At 38.7% G+C, this 16,224-nt stretch overlaps 1 protein-coding gene across 1 annotated transcript in view; it reads left to right on the plus strand.

Moving 5' to 3' along the window:
* Positions 1–15,833, plus strand: part of EFCAB3 (EF-hand calcium binding domain 3) — a 46,070-nt gene extending 30,237 nt beyond the window's left edge. The window contains exons 11-14 of the mRNA XM_019944521.3: positions 2,455–2,648; positions 2,998–3,182; positions 10,283–10,405; positions 13,703–15,833. Of these exons, the coding sequence (XP_019800080.1) occupies positions 2,455–2,648; positions 2,998–3,182; positions 10,283–10,405; positions 13,703–14,023 (823 nt within the window). The 3' untranslated portion in view covers positions 14,024–15,833. The remainder of the gene's footprint in view (positions 1–2,454; positions 2,649–2,997; positions 3,183–10,282; positions 10,406–13,702) is intronic.
* Positions 15,834–16,224: the final 391 nt, after the last annotated feature.

Consider the following 16,224-nt stretch of genomic DNA (forward strand, 5'->3'; position numbering starts at 1 on the left):
AAAAACTGCAGAGGAAGGAACACTCCCAAACTCATTCTACAAGGCCACCATCACCCTTATACCAAAACCAGACAGAGATACTACAAAAAAAGAAAATTACAGACCAATATCACTGATGAATATAGATGCAAAAATCCTCAACAAAATACTAGCAAACAGAATCCAACAACACATTAAAAGGATCATACACCATGATCAAGTGGGATTTATCCCAGGGATGCAAGGATTCTTCAATATACGCAAATCAATCAATGTGATACACCATATTAACAAAGTGAAGAATAAAAAACATATGATCATCTCAATAGATGCAGAAAAATCTTTTGACAAAATTCAACACCCATTTATGATAAAAATTCTCCAGAAAGTGGGCATAGAGGGAACCTACCTCAACATCATAAAGGCCATATACGACAAACCCACAGCAAACATCATTCTCAATGGTGAAAAACTGAAAGCATTTCCTCTAAGATCAGGAACAAGACAAGGATGTCCACTCTTGCCACTATTATTCAACATAGTTTTGGAAGTCCTAGCCACAGCAATCAGAGAAGAAAAAGAAATAAAAGGAATACAAATTGGAAAAGAAGTAAAACTGTCACTGTTTGCAGGTAACATGATACTATACACAGAGAATCCTAAAGATGCCACCAGAAAACTACTAGAGCTGATCAATGATTTTGGTAAAGTTGCAGGATGCAAAATTAATGCACAGAAATCTCTTGCATTCCTATACACTAAAAACGAAAGATCAGAAAGAGAAATTAAGGGAATAATCCCATTTACCACTGCATCAAAAAGAATAAAATACCTAGGAATAAACCTACGTAAGGAGGTAAAAGACCTGTACTCAGAAAACTATAAGACACTGATGAAAGAAATTAAAGGTGACACAAACAGATGGAGAGATATACCATGTTCTTGGATTGGAAGAATCAGTATTGTGAAAATGACTATACTACCCAAAGCAGTCTATAGATTCAATGCAATCCCTGTCAAATTACCAGTGGCGTTTTTTACAGAACTAGAATAAAAATCTTAAAATTTGTATGGAGACACAAAAGACCCCAAATAGCCAAAGCAGTCTTGAGGGAAAAAAAATGGAGCTGGAGGAATCAGACTGCCTGACTTCAGACTATACTACCAAGCTACAGTAATCAAGACGATATGGTACTGGCACAAAAACAGAAGTATAGGTCAATGGGACAGGATAGAAAGCCCAGAGATAAACCCACACACCTATGGTCAACGAATCTACGACAAAGGAGGCAAGGATATACAATGGAGAAAAGACAGTCTCTTCAATAAGTGGTGCTGGGATAACTGGACAGCTACATGTAAAAGAATGAAATTAGAACACTCCCTAAAACCATACACAAAAATAAACTCAAAATGGGTTAAAGACCTAAACATAAGACCAGACACTATAAAACTCTTGGAGGAAAACATATTCAGAACACTCTATGACATAAATCACAGCAAGATCTTTTTTCACCCACCTCCAAGAGTAATGGAAATAAGAACAAAAATAAACAAATGGGACCTAATGAAACTTAAAAGCTTTTGAACAGCAAAGGAAACTACAAACAAGATGAAAAGACAACCCTCAGAATGGGAGAAAATATTTGCAAATGAATCAATGGACAAACGATTAATCTCCAAAATATATAAACAGTTCATGCAGCTCAATATTAAAAAAAAAAAAAAACCCAATCCAAAAATGGGCAGAAGACCTAAATAGACGTTTTTCCAAAGACGACATACAGATGGCCAAGAGGCACATGAAAAGATGCTCAACATCGCTAATTATTAGAGAAATGCGAATCAAAACTACAGTAAATTATCACCTCACACCGGTCAGAATGGCCATCATCAAAAAGTCTACAAACAATAAATGCTGGAGAGGGTGTGGGGAAAAAGGAACCCTCCTATACTGCTGGTGGGAATGTAAACTGATACAGCCACTATGGAGAACAGTATGGAGGTTCCTAAAGAAACTAAAAACAGAGCTACCATATGACCCAGCAATCCCACTCCTGGGCATATATCCAGAGAAAAACATGGTTCAAAAAGATACATGCACCCCAGTGTTCATTGCAGCGCTATTTACAATAGCCAAGACATAGAAGCAACCTAACATGGATCATAATCGATAGGTATTTTTCTAGACAGGACTGGGAAATCTTGGGGAAGAGGAAGGAAGGCAAAGCCCAGGGACTGCATATATAAAGTAATTAAATGGCCTGTGGAAAATATCAGTAGATTTTCTATAAATGTCACAGAAACAAGCCCTCAATAAATAATATTGAATGAATATACAAATTAAAATGAATGCATTCAGCATATATAACTTGCAATTTGACTTTTTTTTCTTTCTGTCCAACACTCAGGCACTTTTTTTCAGTAGGACTTTAGCACTTTTTAGCCACCTCTGAATTACTTTTTTTTTCCTAGCTATTTCCGAAGAAAATTCCAGGAAACCACCTCGGCAATGGTGTGGAGCCCTTATGCTACAGGTTATGGAAAAAGGAGATCTAAGCCAGACATATGCACACCTCCAAGCTCAAGCACAGCCGCCTTTGCTAATGCTGCCCGGATTGCAATAACGAAAGAAAAGGATTTATTTAAATTTCTTGAAGAGCTCAAGAGTAAGAGCCATTTGTCCTCTCCCCACTGTTGTAAAGGATTTATTTGTATATTACTGGTCAGAATTAAATACTAAATGCCAAGTGCTTTAAGAGTAAGGCCACAGCCTATTCTGAGTGTCTGGTCTCTGTCACACAGATATCATTTGAAAGCAAATGTACCTGAATCCCCAGACACCTGTATGAAGCTGAAAGTCTGTGGATGCGTGGGTGGTAGGAGCAGGAGAGTGAAGAAGGGGTGGCATGGCCTCTGAGGAGATGAATAGACAAAGAGCAAAATAGGTACCACATGTATGTCTTTTATGTGAATTTCTTCTTACATTATTTGTGATACCAGTTTTTATCTTCTTAGGATGCAATCGTCCTTCAGATAGCCCATATTCAAAAATACCCGTCTTTCCACTGTTTCCTAATGTGGATGGGGTGGTGATGGGAAAGCCATTCAAAGACATACAGAAATTAGAAATGCTAAGGAGAACGGAGCCTCTGAATTTCTTTGAGAACTATTTTTTCCATAAAAAAGACTGGAAAACACAGGTGAGATTTATATTACATCATATCAGTTAAATACTTAGGTTTTCAAGTTCTAACTTAACAGAACTAGTAATGTGCTTTTTAATGACAAATATTTTCAGTCATGATATTTCAAACCAGATTCCATAGCCATGTTCCTAAATTTAAAGCCCAGGTATAAATATTTCATTTAATTTCAACAAATAGTTAAACTTACTAAAAATACATAATATTATCATTCTAATCTAGTCCATTACAACATCTAATCTAATATACAATAAATGTCAATTACAAACCAAGAAAGGGAAGTTTCAGAATGAAAGTAACTGAGCTAACATGAACACTACCCCACCCAAGCTACTCACTCACCATGCCCAACCCATCACACAGACTCATGTGACCACATAAAAATACCAAATGAAATAAAGTGACATATAAAAATGCATTCAAAAGAAAAGGACCCCTTTGTTTCAGAAAGAAGAGAGAACCTAAGGCTAGAATGGTATGTTCATAAATGGCCCTGTGAGTGGCTGAGGGAGAGGTGAGAGGTGAAGCCCTCATGGGGCTTCACATGGATCTGGATCCTTCATATGGATCTAGACCCTGATGGCTAGGGGTTGGGGTTTTTGTTTTTATTTCCCAGTGGGAATGAATATTTGTTTGTTTATTTATTTATTTATTTTTATGTCTTTTTTTAAACATCTTTATTGGAGTATAGCTGGTTTACAATGGTGTGTTAGTTTCTGCTTTATAACAAAGTGAATCAGTTATACATATACATCTGTCCCCATATCTCTTCCCTCTTGCATCTCCCTCCCTCCCACCCTCCCTAAGGGGTTGGGGTTTTGATAACTGTTCAGGGTCAGGAGATATGGACCCTGTAGGTGAGCAGCTAGGACTGAAACCTCTACAAAACCAGAATCTGGATGGGCTGCGCTTTTAGTGAAAGGAGGAGTCCCCTGGCGCAACACAAACAACCACCAGTTAGAACCAGTTAGAAGACATAAGAAGATAAAATGACTTCATTTAAAATAGTAAGAGAAGAGATAAAACTCCTAGAGATTACTTAGGGAATATAAAATATCTGTATAAAGAAATGGTTAAGATGCTCCTAAAGGACCCAGAAAAAATGTGAACAAACAGAAAGGCAGACCATGTTCTCAATTTACAATATTTGACATCATAAAGATGTTGTTCTTTCTTGCTTGATCTATAACTTTAGTGTGATTTTTTGAATTTACCCAAAGGATTTTTATAACTAAATAATCTGGTTCATACACAAAAAATAACAACAGTCAGAATAATCTGAAAGAAAAACTTAATGAACACAGGGAGTAATTTTACTAAATATTAAGGCATATTTAAAAGTCTCAATAATTAAAATAGTGGAGCTATTGTCAAATTAATAGGTCCAAAGAACAAAATATAAAATCCAAAAATAGATAAAAATATACAGAGAATTTTAATTTTTAAAAAATGTGACATTTCTGGAACTTCCCTGGTGGCACAGTGGTTAAGAAGCCGCCTGCCAATGCAGGGGACATAGGTTCGTGCCCTGGTCGGGGAAGATCCCACATGCCACAGAGCAACTAAGCCCGTGCGCCACAACTACTGAGCCTGCGTTCTAGAGCCCGTGAGCCACAACTACTGAGCCTGCGTGCCACAACTACTGAAGCCCATGCGCCTAGAGCCCATGCTCCGCAACAAGAGAAGCCACCGCAATGAGAAGCCCATGCACCGCAACGAAGAGTAGCCCCTGCTTGCTGGAACTAGAGGAAGCCCATACGCAGCAACAAAGACCCAAAGCAGCCAAAAATAAATTAATTAGATAAATCAAATAAAAAAAAAAGTGACATTTCAATACAACATGGAAAAGATAGATTGTTCAATAAACAGTGTACTAGGTAGCCATCTGAGAAAAAAATTGAGATGCATAAATTACACCTTCCACAAATTCCAAATGGATCAAGGATATATAGGTAAAAGGAAAAAATGGAAAGAGGAAGAGAATAAAAGAAATCTTTAAAATACTGAAACTCTGGGAAGGCCTTCCTAACAATGACACAAAAGTAATTTTTAATAGAAAGATATTAATTCAAGTACTTCAAGATGAAAAATCCCTACATGGCCAAAAAAGTCACATTTGCAACACATAACACAAAGAGCTAACTACTCTAATACATCAAAGAGCTTCAAATTGATTAGAAAAAACTAACCTATATAAAAATGAGCAAAGGATATGAACAGTTTTCAGAAACATGAAAAGATATTCAATCTCACTCTTCATAAAAGATCCAAATTAAACCTACCCTGAGATATTATCTTTCCATATTAGATTGCCCAAGACCAAAACACTGAAAAACACATGGGGCACTCCTAAATTGTAGATACGAGTTTAAATTGATTCAACCTCTACAGAGGAAATTTGGTAATATTTACCAAAATGACAGACCTCGTTCCTTTTGACTATAGGGGAGGTACAATTTCTCCTCTATCCTCTTAAGGTTTTTGGCAGGGCCTGAGAATTAAGTTGACATAAGACAGTTAAAATGGAGAAAAGTAAACACATTTTATTAAATTTTACATGTACCTGGGAGAATGAAGACCCAAAGAAGCAATTAGAATTGAACGCTTATGTACTGAAATGGACAGAGTAGTAAATTAGGAAAAAGTGTCCAGACAAAGAGGCTTGGCTAGGGTAGTTAAGTGAGTGAAGAAGTGAATAGGAAGATAAGGGTTAGTTTAATAAGGTATGTTAAGAGTAACTGCATAAGAATAAAATACTTTTCTAAAATCATAAAAAATTCCCTGGCAGTCCGGTGGTTAGGACTCCATGCTCTCACTGCTGAGGGTCTGGGTTAAATCCCTGGTTGGGGGACTAATATCCCACATCCCACAAGCTGCACAGTGTGGCCAAAAAATAAATAAGAATGTAAAAAATCATAAAAAACAGAATAAAAAAATTTGTTTGTACAGCTTTCTCTTTGCCTTGAATCCTTGTCCCTAATGATATGAATGTTACTTTCCTCCTGGTATAGGGAGGACATCTTCCATATGGGGGGTTTATCTCCTGTATTTAGGGGAAAAAAAAGGAGAACTCAGTGTACCCTTCTTACACCTGCTGTTTTTCAAGTGCCTTTAGCTCAAAATAATCCTATGCCAAAGTGGCATATTTGGGGGTGGCATATTCTGTCACCTTCATGACCTGGCAATTCCACTCCTGGGATACCACCTAAGATACACAGATATCCTTGCACATATTCCAAATGCCACCCATAAAAGGGTAATTCATTACAGGGTCATTTCTGCTAGCAAAAGATTGGTGGGGGGTGGGGGGGGGAGACTAAATAACCATTAATAGGGACTAGTTAAGTTAGGCTCCAAACACACAGTGAAATGTTCTGCAGCCATGTTAATGACTAAGAAACTCTTTGTGCAATGATGTGAAAGATCTCCAAATGGAAGCAGCAAGATACAAGGCAGTATGAATAGTACACAACTATTTGTGTAAAAGGAGGAAAAGTCAATATGAAATACGGACATTTTTTTCTTGTAAAATGGGCTGGAAGGAAACACAAGAAATTATGACATTGGTTGCCTGTAGAAAGGGAAACTAGGGGGTTGGGAGAGAAAAGTGCCAGGGAGATCGCAGTGTATACTCACCATACTTTCAGAATTTTGAACCATGTGCATGTTTTACCCTCTAAAAAAACCCTGAAATAAAAAAGAAGTACTGGGCTTCCCTGGTGGTGCAGTGGTTGAGGGTCCACCTGCCGATGCAGGGGACACGGGTTCGTGCCCCGGTCCAGGAGGATCCCACATGCCACGGAGCGGCTGGACCCGTGAGCCATGGCCGCTGAGCCTGCGCGTCCGGAGCCTGTGCTCTGCAACGGGAGAGGCCACAACAGTGAGAGGCCCGCGTACCACAAAAAAAAAAAAAAAAGAAGTACTGGTTTGAAGAATATTAGACAATAAGAACTAAAATAGTATACCATGGTAACATGGAAGATGAGGAGGGCAGTGCCCAGAATTAAAGCTTTCTAAATTCCTTTTATTGTTTGGGGAGAGGCTTATGATATTGATTAAATCTATAATTTGTTACATTAATTTTAAGTATTAAAAATGTGAAGACAATCACTAAAAGCTAAAATGAATAACAAAACAGTAGAGGAAGAAAAAAATAATAAAAAAGAGAAACATGAGAAAATAGAAAGTGCAAAACAAAACAGGCAGAAAATCCAAATATATCAGTAATCACAATAAAAGATTAAACACACCAGTTTAAAAAAATAAAAGAGAAGGAAGGAAGGGAGGGAGGGAGGAAGGGAGGGAGGGAGGGAGGGAGGAAGGAAGAAAGGATCATTTTCAAATTAAAAAAGATTCTGATTTTTTAAAAACTAATTTTAAGATATATATTCTTTAAGGGAGACACCTAAATTATTACACAGAAACTTCAAAGGGACAGAAGAAGATATATCAGGCAAATACAAATCAAAATAAGTTGTTATCCATACATTAGTGTGGGGAAAAGAAAATTTAAGGAAAATATAACTAAAGATAAAGATGCTATTTAATGATTTTTAAAAATCATCAGGAGAATCTTAACAATAAAAGAAACAAACCGATAAAACAGACACAGATTCACATAGAACAAACTAGTGGTTACCAGAGGGGAGAAGGATGAGGACAGAGGCAAAATAGGTGAAGGAGATTAAGAGGTACAAACTACCAGATATAAAATAAATAAGTTACAAGGATGTAATGTACAATACAGGGAATATAGTTAATATTTTATAATAACTTTGTATGGAGTGTAATCTATTAAAATATTGAATTATTGTTTGTACCCTTGAAACTAATATAATATTGTAAGTCAACTATACTTCAATTTAAAAAATTTTTAATAAAATAAAAATACATATTTTTAAATTTTTATTATTTTTAATTTAATTTTTTATTTTGGCTGCACCACACAGCATGCGGGATCTTATCTCCCCAACGAGGGATCCAACCCATGCCCCCTGCAGTGGAAGCGTGGATTCTTAACCACTGGACCTCCAGGGGAGTCCCTTTTCTTTTTGGAAAAAAAATTTTAAATCATGAGGAAGATATAACTATTCTGAATCTGTACACACCTAGCAAATTAACAGATAAGGTGATAATTAACAGAATAAGGATTGGCTTTAGACTTTTTTTTTTTTTTCGGTATGCGGGTCTCTCACTGTTGTGGCCTCTCCCGTTGCGGAGCACAGGCTCCGGACGCGCAGGCTCAGCAGCCATGGCTCACGGGCCCAGCCACTCCGCGGCATGTGGGATCTTCCCGGACTGGGGCATGAACCCGTGTCCCCTGCATCGGCAGGCAGACTCTCAACCACTGCGCCACCAGGGAAGCCCTGGCTTTAAACTTTTTTTTTTGGCTTTAGACTTTTTAAGGCATTATACATGGTAAAAATAAATACTAAATGAATAAGCAAATCCATAAGTACAGTAGGAGATTTTTATGCATCTTCAGAAACTGATAATGCAAAGGAGCGGTTGGGGGGATCAAATCCTCTTACAAAAATTTAAGTTTAACAGAAACATGAAACTATAGCTTGATGTAGAATCAGAATCTAGAAAAAGTTGTTTCAGGACATAAGAGATGAGCACAATTTGTAGCCAGGAGGAAAAACCCTTAGAACTCCGGTTCTCAATCTTGGCTGCAAAACAGAACTACCAGGGAGAGCTTTTAAAATCCTGGTGCCCAGGCCACAACCCTGTCCAGTTAAATCAGATCTCTGGGAACGGGGCCCAGGGCTCAGTATTTTTTAAAGTTCCAACATGCAGCCAAAGCTGAACACCACTGCTCAAAGAGAAGAGAAACTGAAGATGTTTGAAGATGTAGGAGAGGGGCAAGACTGGCTACATAACTTGCTAGGCCCAGTGCAAAATGAAAATGTAGGGCCCCTTGTCCAAAAATAATTAAGAATTTAAAGACAGCAACAGGGACTTCCCTTGTGGTCCAGTGTCTAAGACCACGCTCCCAATGCAGGGGGCCCAGGTTCAATCCCTGGTCAGGGAACTAGATCCCACATGCCGCAACTAAGAGTCCGCATGCTGCAAATAAAGATCCCGCATGCCACAACTAAGACCCAGTGCAGCCAAATAAATAAATAAATATTTTTTTAAAAAAATAAAAATAAAGACAGCAACGATAAAACATTAAACCAAACTTAGGACCCTTCTAAGTATAAGGTCCTATGTAACTGCACAGATCACACACCCATGAAGCCAGCCCCGGAAAGAGGAAAATTGAAGGGATAAGGTACAGGAGGAGACCTTGGGAATTAAGAAAAACTCTCAGATATAAGAGGGAAGGAGGGAAAAAATGGGTTAAAGGATGGAGAAATCATAAGGTGGAAAGAAGAGCTGAAAGAATTCATATTAGGGGAATTCCCTGGCGGTCCAGTAGTTAGGATGCTGCGCTTTCAACTGCCAAGGGCCTGGGTTCCACCCCTGGTCGGGGAACTAAGATCCCACAAGCCAGTGCAGCACAGCTAAGGGAGTTTGAAGGTCTGGTTTTCCAGCAGCCGCTATGAGGACTGTAAGAGAGTTTACAGCAAATGAAGAAAAGTAATGTCAAGCAATACTGAGGGCCTGGATGACACTGGGTCATACACATTTTCAAAGAAAGCAATCTGCATATTTACATGATTTCCACCAACATTGTTCAGTAGCCCAGGAACAGTAAAAAATAACAGATGGCTGGTTCCCTGTGAGAATTTTGGGAGTAGTATATGTTGTACTTTGTGGAGGGCACATTCATTTTTAGTGCTTTGGAAGTTTGGGTGAGGATGGAGTTGACTCCTCTCTACCCTCCATATCCATCCCCAACATAAACCATCCTGTGGTCTATACTCCTCTTATGAGTAAGCTTCACTATTAAGAAAGAGAGTTTGCTAGATGCCCATTTACGCATGGCACTATACCAGGTACCCCAAAACAACTGACAAGTGCTGTAGAAATAACCTTGTAAATCATATACACACCCTTTCATAATACAATACACTTCCGTGTATTTTTGTCTTTGTTATATAATTCAACTAAAATATATTACTAACCTTCCTTTTTAAATGTTCATAAAGGCAGCAAATACAAAGTCTATCGACCGTGCCTCAGGCTACCCAACTGACATCCTCGCCATCGACCAAATACTCAAGAAAAAGCAGAATTGGACAGTGGCTGATGCAGCTGCTATTAAACAGCATGTGAGTATTCTCTGTTGAACACCTTCAGAGAAACCACTGACAGCTATGTCTTTAAAATAAGACCAGATCATTTCTTATTTTCATCCATTGTAATGATATTTCTTGCTCTATAATCAAATGGGTTCAAGTGTTAACTGTTATAATTCATCCTGCTAATCACCTATGGAGTCATACCCAGCATCATTTCTGGGACATTCATTTGTTTCATGCTGGAAATAGCAACTAATTAAGGCAGTAAACCAACGGTCACAGTGAGTGGTGTAATCAGGGAATTGTGATGAGTGAATGCATCTTTATTATGGCAGCTAAAAGAATAATTGTAATAATAGTAGTTTAAGTATGCTTCCTAGGTGTCAGGCACTGTGCTCTATAAGTACTCTACAAGTGCTCTACAGGTACTAATTCATTTACTTATCACAACAAATCTTTGAGGTAGGCACTGTTACTCTTTGTCATTTTACACATATGCACAGAGAGGTTAAGTGACTTGCCCAAAAGCACACAGCTAGAAACTAATAGGGCCAGAATTATAAGCATGGGTAGCTTGGCTTCAGAATTCACAACTGTGGATTAACCACAACTGTGTGCCACCTGTCTACTTTTGTGCCCTGACTTCTTAGCAACTTTTGTCCTCTAGAGACAGACTGGGGTGTATTTATTTTATGCCACCTCCCTTCTGCATTTGACACTAATGATCAGGCTCTCCTAGACACTTGCTACTTCCTTAACATTTACAATACTGCATCTTTAATTCTCCTTGTAGTTCTGTGTCCTTTCCTCTCTCTTCTCTTTCCTGAAGGTTCATCTCTTAAGTCTTTTTTTTTTGAAGTATAGTTGATTTACAGTGTTTCAGGTGTACAGCAAAGTGATTCAGTTATACATACACATATAAATATATACTTTTTCAGATTCTTTTCCATTTCCCTGTGCTGTAAAGTAGGCCCTTGTTTATTTTATATATAGTAGCATGTATCTGTTAATCCCAAATTCCTAATTTATCCCTCCCCCCTTTCCTCTTTCAAACTTTGGTAACCATAGTTTGTTTTCTACATCTGTGAGTCTATTCCTATTTTGTAAATAAGTTCATTTATATCTATTTTTAGATTCCACATATAAGGGATATCATATGATATTTGTCTTTCTCTGTCTGACTTACTTCACTCAGTATGATAATCTCTAGGTCCATCCATGTTGCTGCAAATGGCATTATTTCATTCTTTTTCATGGTTGATTAGTATCCCATTGTATATATATAAACCACATCTTCTTTATCCATTCATCTGCCGATGGACATTTAGGTTCCTTAAGTCTTTGTTTTTGGCTGTGTTGGGTCTTCGTTGCTGCACGCAGGCTTTCTCTAGTTGCGGTGAGCGGGGCCTACTCTTCTTTGCGGTGCGCGGGCTTCTCATTGTGGTGGCTCCTCTTGTTGCAGAGCACGGGCTCTAGGCGTGTGGGCTTCAGAAGTTGTGGCACACGGGCTTAGTTGCTCCACGGCATGTAGGATCTTCCTGGACCAGGGCTCGAACCTGTGTCCCCTGCATTGGCAGGCAGATTCTCAACCACTGGGCCACCAGGGATGTCCCTCCTTAAGTCCTGATGGTTCCTAGTTTTCTAGTCTCATCCTACTGCTCTTATTATTATATACATTCATTGGTTCAGTAAATATTTATCCAGTGTTAACAAAGTTCTGAGATTATGAGATACCACAGAATAAAAAACACAGTTCCTACCCTCAATGAGCTAGCAGTAAGGTGGGAGACACGGAGAAGGAAAGGAGCAGTAATAATACATTGGGATAAACGGAACTACAGGAGGTCAGTACAGCATGCCACAAGAATGCAAAGGAGTAGACTCCCAACCTCTGTCTCATCTTGGCATAAATTCACACTGGCGTAAATGGAGGTCGCTTATAGCCAAAGGGCTCCAGCCCTGAGGTGCTAGCTGCCTCAAGGGCTAGGAAACTTGAGAATACCAATAATTTGGCATCCCTATAACCCAGTCGCAACAGAACATTGGGGATCTCTGCATTAAGTAAAGGAACAGCTAGGGTGAGTATCCTTTGAGCTATCTCAATCTACCCTCCTTGTTTCAGCTGCCACCTATATACCTAATAACTCTTAGCTGTCACTAGCCTAGACTTCTTTCCAGTACTTCTTCCTCATCTCACCGATTGCCTGATGAACATCTCTACCTTGCTGTCTCACCACATATCAAACTGGACATGTCCAAAACCAAATTCATCATCTTCTATATCAAACTGGCTCATTCTTAAGGATTCCATATCTCAGTTGTTGATACTACCATCTACCCAGGCACTGAAACTAGAAGGCCAGGAGCCATCCTTAATTTATACTTTTTCTGCACTCCTCACATCCACCAATCACCAAATCTGGCTACTCTCATTCTCCCAAAGATTTTTCACATCTGTCCCCTTTATTCCATCCTGTTACTACTGTCTCAGCTGAGGTCCTCATTAGGCTTTACCTAAACAGCAACCTGCAATGATTATCCCTTCCTCAGAGCACCACCCATCCTCCACACAGCTGCTGTGAGGAATGAATCCAAAGAAGATCCAGCCTGTCACTGTCCTGCTTAGGAAATGAATGTTTCCTTCTCAGAGATGACAGGGTTTTTCAACTATATTTTTTGCTCCATACAACTGAGGGATTTATCTCACTTCTAACAGAAAAGTGTCTCACTACAGCATGATTTTCACTGATGAAAGGGCTATGCCCAACCTCACTGAGAACAAGTCTCAGGGCCTGATTACAGCAACAACACCTGGCCTGCCTCTCCTCAAATTTGACACTTTAGCAATACCAAAGTGCCTGGACTCCCCCTACCAGCTCCAGGATGCATTGCCTTTGAGCCGTTGTTTATGCTATTCCCTCTCCCTGGAACACCTTCCCATCACCACCCACTCCCTCGATTTAATCAAGTCCTTGAGGACCTACTCAGCTCAGCATCTTCTCCCTCCCTGCCCTAGGCTGGACTGAGTGCCATCCTTGGCACTCCTATTATATCCAGAGCCTATCTCCATCCCACTTTCCTCCTGTTGTAGCCTACTGTGTTTTTAAATTCTTATAAAATTTCTTAAAATCTCATTATTCCCAAGTAATACATTTTCATTGTCCATCAACTCCTAACTCACATGTCCTCAAGAGGCACTACCCAATATATAAATTCAGTGACTTTCAAGTAACCTGGGAACATAACTCTTGGGATATCTAGAATTGTGGTCCACAAACCAAAGACATTTTAAGGTAACTACTGTAAACTTCTGCTCTCTCACTGCAGGTAAAGAGAGCTACAGATACCTATAACTTGGGAATTGCCCTTGAGCACCGGGAACAAATGCTAAACCTCTGGCGGAAGATCCGAGGGGATTTGATTGGGATAGACAGTAAAAATGAGTCCTTTTATGACACCTTTTCTACTTATACATGGTCCTGGAATGTCTGCCAAGAATTACTTTCCCCAAAGGACTTAAGGTTATATGATGCCTATGTGAATAGAAATTCCTTCCACAACTCTGCATTCTCTTCCTCTTCGGATATTAGTGAGTGTGCCACAGGAAGAAGAAGAAAATGGAAAGGCTTCAAAGGGTTTCGACAATGAAATTTCTACATTTTCTAAACAGCTCATTGCAAACTACTTTTTCATAGATATCAAAATTATTCTTGCTTTTGTCTAATACATTCTTAGCAGCTGGAAATGTTGACATCTTTGGAATTCTGACCAGTAAAAAAGTTTAAGTCATAGTATGGTTTCCCTTTCCTAATTCTTGCTAGTAGATAGATGCCTTGCGGTTATTCCCCTAGCAAGCAGCTGCACTCCACTGCCCCTACCTGGTTCAAAACTGCCTGGGCCTCAGCAGGAAGGAGAAAAGCAAAGCTGGCACTTACCTCAGCACAGGGCTGCCCTTCTGACCTCCTAACAGCCCTCTCAGCAATAAGCACCTGAGTTTATGTGACTTAAGTGGCATTAGTTTTTTTATCGTTTGTGAAAGAAGCCAGAGGCAGCAGATGACAATGACCCTTCAGTTTCAGGGAATGATTTCGCAATCCCCCAAGGAACCTTGATTAGATTTGGGTTTTCGTAAGGCTCCTTAGCCACACACTTTCAGACTGATCTCTTGGATTACCCTAAAGAATAGCTGATTTCACTCACTCTTCACTGTTAAGGTCAATGAGTGAGTAACAGTTTTGTAGTAGTTGTGATTAAAGATGGATTTTGGTTGGAAAGAATATTCTTTTCAAGTTTTATCACTCAAAAAAAAGATTCCAGACCAGACTTCTGGCCTTTGCTAAACAAAAGTAGTGTTATTTTTGATCAGTGCTATGTATGCCTGGAGAAAAATTCCCAGAATGAAGGATAGCTAGATAGGAATTCTATAAGCAAGAAAACCAGCCGCCCACTCCTAGGTATTTACCAAAAAAAAATTTTTTTAAGGTGATCTCATCCATTATGCTTGTTGTTGTTCTTTAATGCATTTAATAAAGGAGCACATGTATAACTGTATTACAAGTTTGAGGGGTTGCAATTTTTTATTGTGGAAAAATATAAGTAATATAAAATTTATTATTTTATATTTAAGTGTATATCATCCATTACTTTTTTTTCCTTTTAGAAAAAGGAAAATACATGTTCCATATTGAGGGAGACAGTGGCTTATAATGTAAAATTATAACATGCCAGGAAGAAACAATGAAGATAGTGAAGGATCCCAAAACTATTTAATGAAATAACCTTGAAGTAATTTTGTGTTACCTTGAATATTCAAAACTGTCTAAGTATATTTGCCAGTCTTTATAATGTTATGTTTGGGACAAAAATAGATAACATTATAGATAAGTGATCACATTTTCTAAATAAAAGACAAAATTTATGGTTTGACAAGAGATTTTTTTTTTTTTGGTATGGCTGTGAGTATAACAGGCAACCTAAGAGATTTAACTTGGATGCCAAAATATTAGAATTCCTGGAATATTTCCTTGGATCAATGTGATAACAGGACAGAATATTTTTAAGTACATCTGTCTTGGAAAATTTTAAATGTGCAGTAATATATTCTATTAAATTATCACACTGTTGATGACAGCATAAATTGATGGAATACAGTATAGCAACAGGTACTCAGCCATTCATTCACCAATTATTTCCTGAGTTGCAAACTGTGTGGTGGACCCTGTTCTCAGGCCTGGATATCTAACAGTGAGCAAACAGATAAAATGCTCTGACCTCCCAGAGCTTAATAACGGAGCTAATTATAACCATTCATTCAGCACTTCCACTTCTAGAAATTAATCCTAAAGAAATAATCATGAGTGTGGGAGGGAGGGAGACGCAAGAGGGAAGACATACGGGGACATATGTATATGTATAACTGATTCACTTTGTTATAAAGCAGAAACTAACACACCATTGTAAAGCAATTATACTCCAATAAAGATGTTTAAAAAAAAAGAATTATGAATGTACAAAATGATTTAGTTATAAGGATTTTTCTCATGGTGAATTTTTAATAGTAAGAAACTTAAAGTAGCCTAATTGTCCAATATATTATGATACAGCTATACAAAACAATACAAGGGTCATTAAAATTATGTCGTAAAAGCATATTTCAGGGCTTCCCTGGTGGCACAGGGGTTAAAAATCTCCCTGCCAATGCAGGGGACACAGGTTCGAGCCCTGGTCCAGGAAGATCCCACATGCCGCGGAGCAACTAAGCCCATGCGCCACAACTACTGAGCCCACGTGCTGCAACTACTGAAGCCCGCGCTCCTAGAGCCCGTGTTCCGCAACAAGACAATGCGATG

Source organism: Tursiops truncatus, chromosome 20 (genome assembly GCF_011762595.2).
Source record: "Tursiops truncatus isolate mTurTru1 chromosome 20, mTurTru1.mat.Y, whole genome shotgun sequence".
In the NCBI taxonomy this organism is placed as follows: Eukaryota; Metazoa; Chordata; class Mammalia; order Artiodactyla; family Delphinidae; genus Tursiops; species Tursiops truncatus.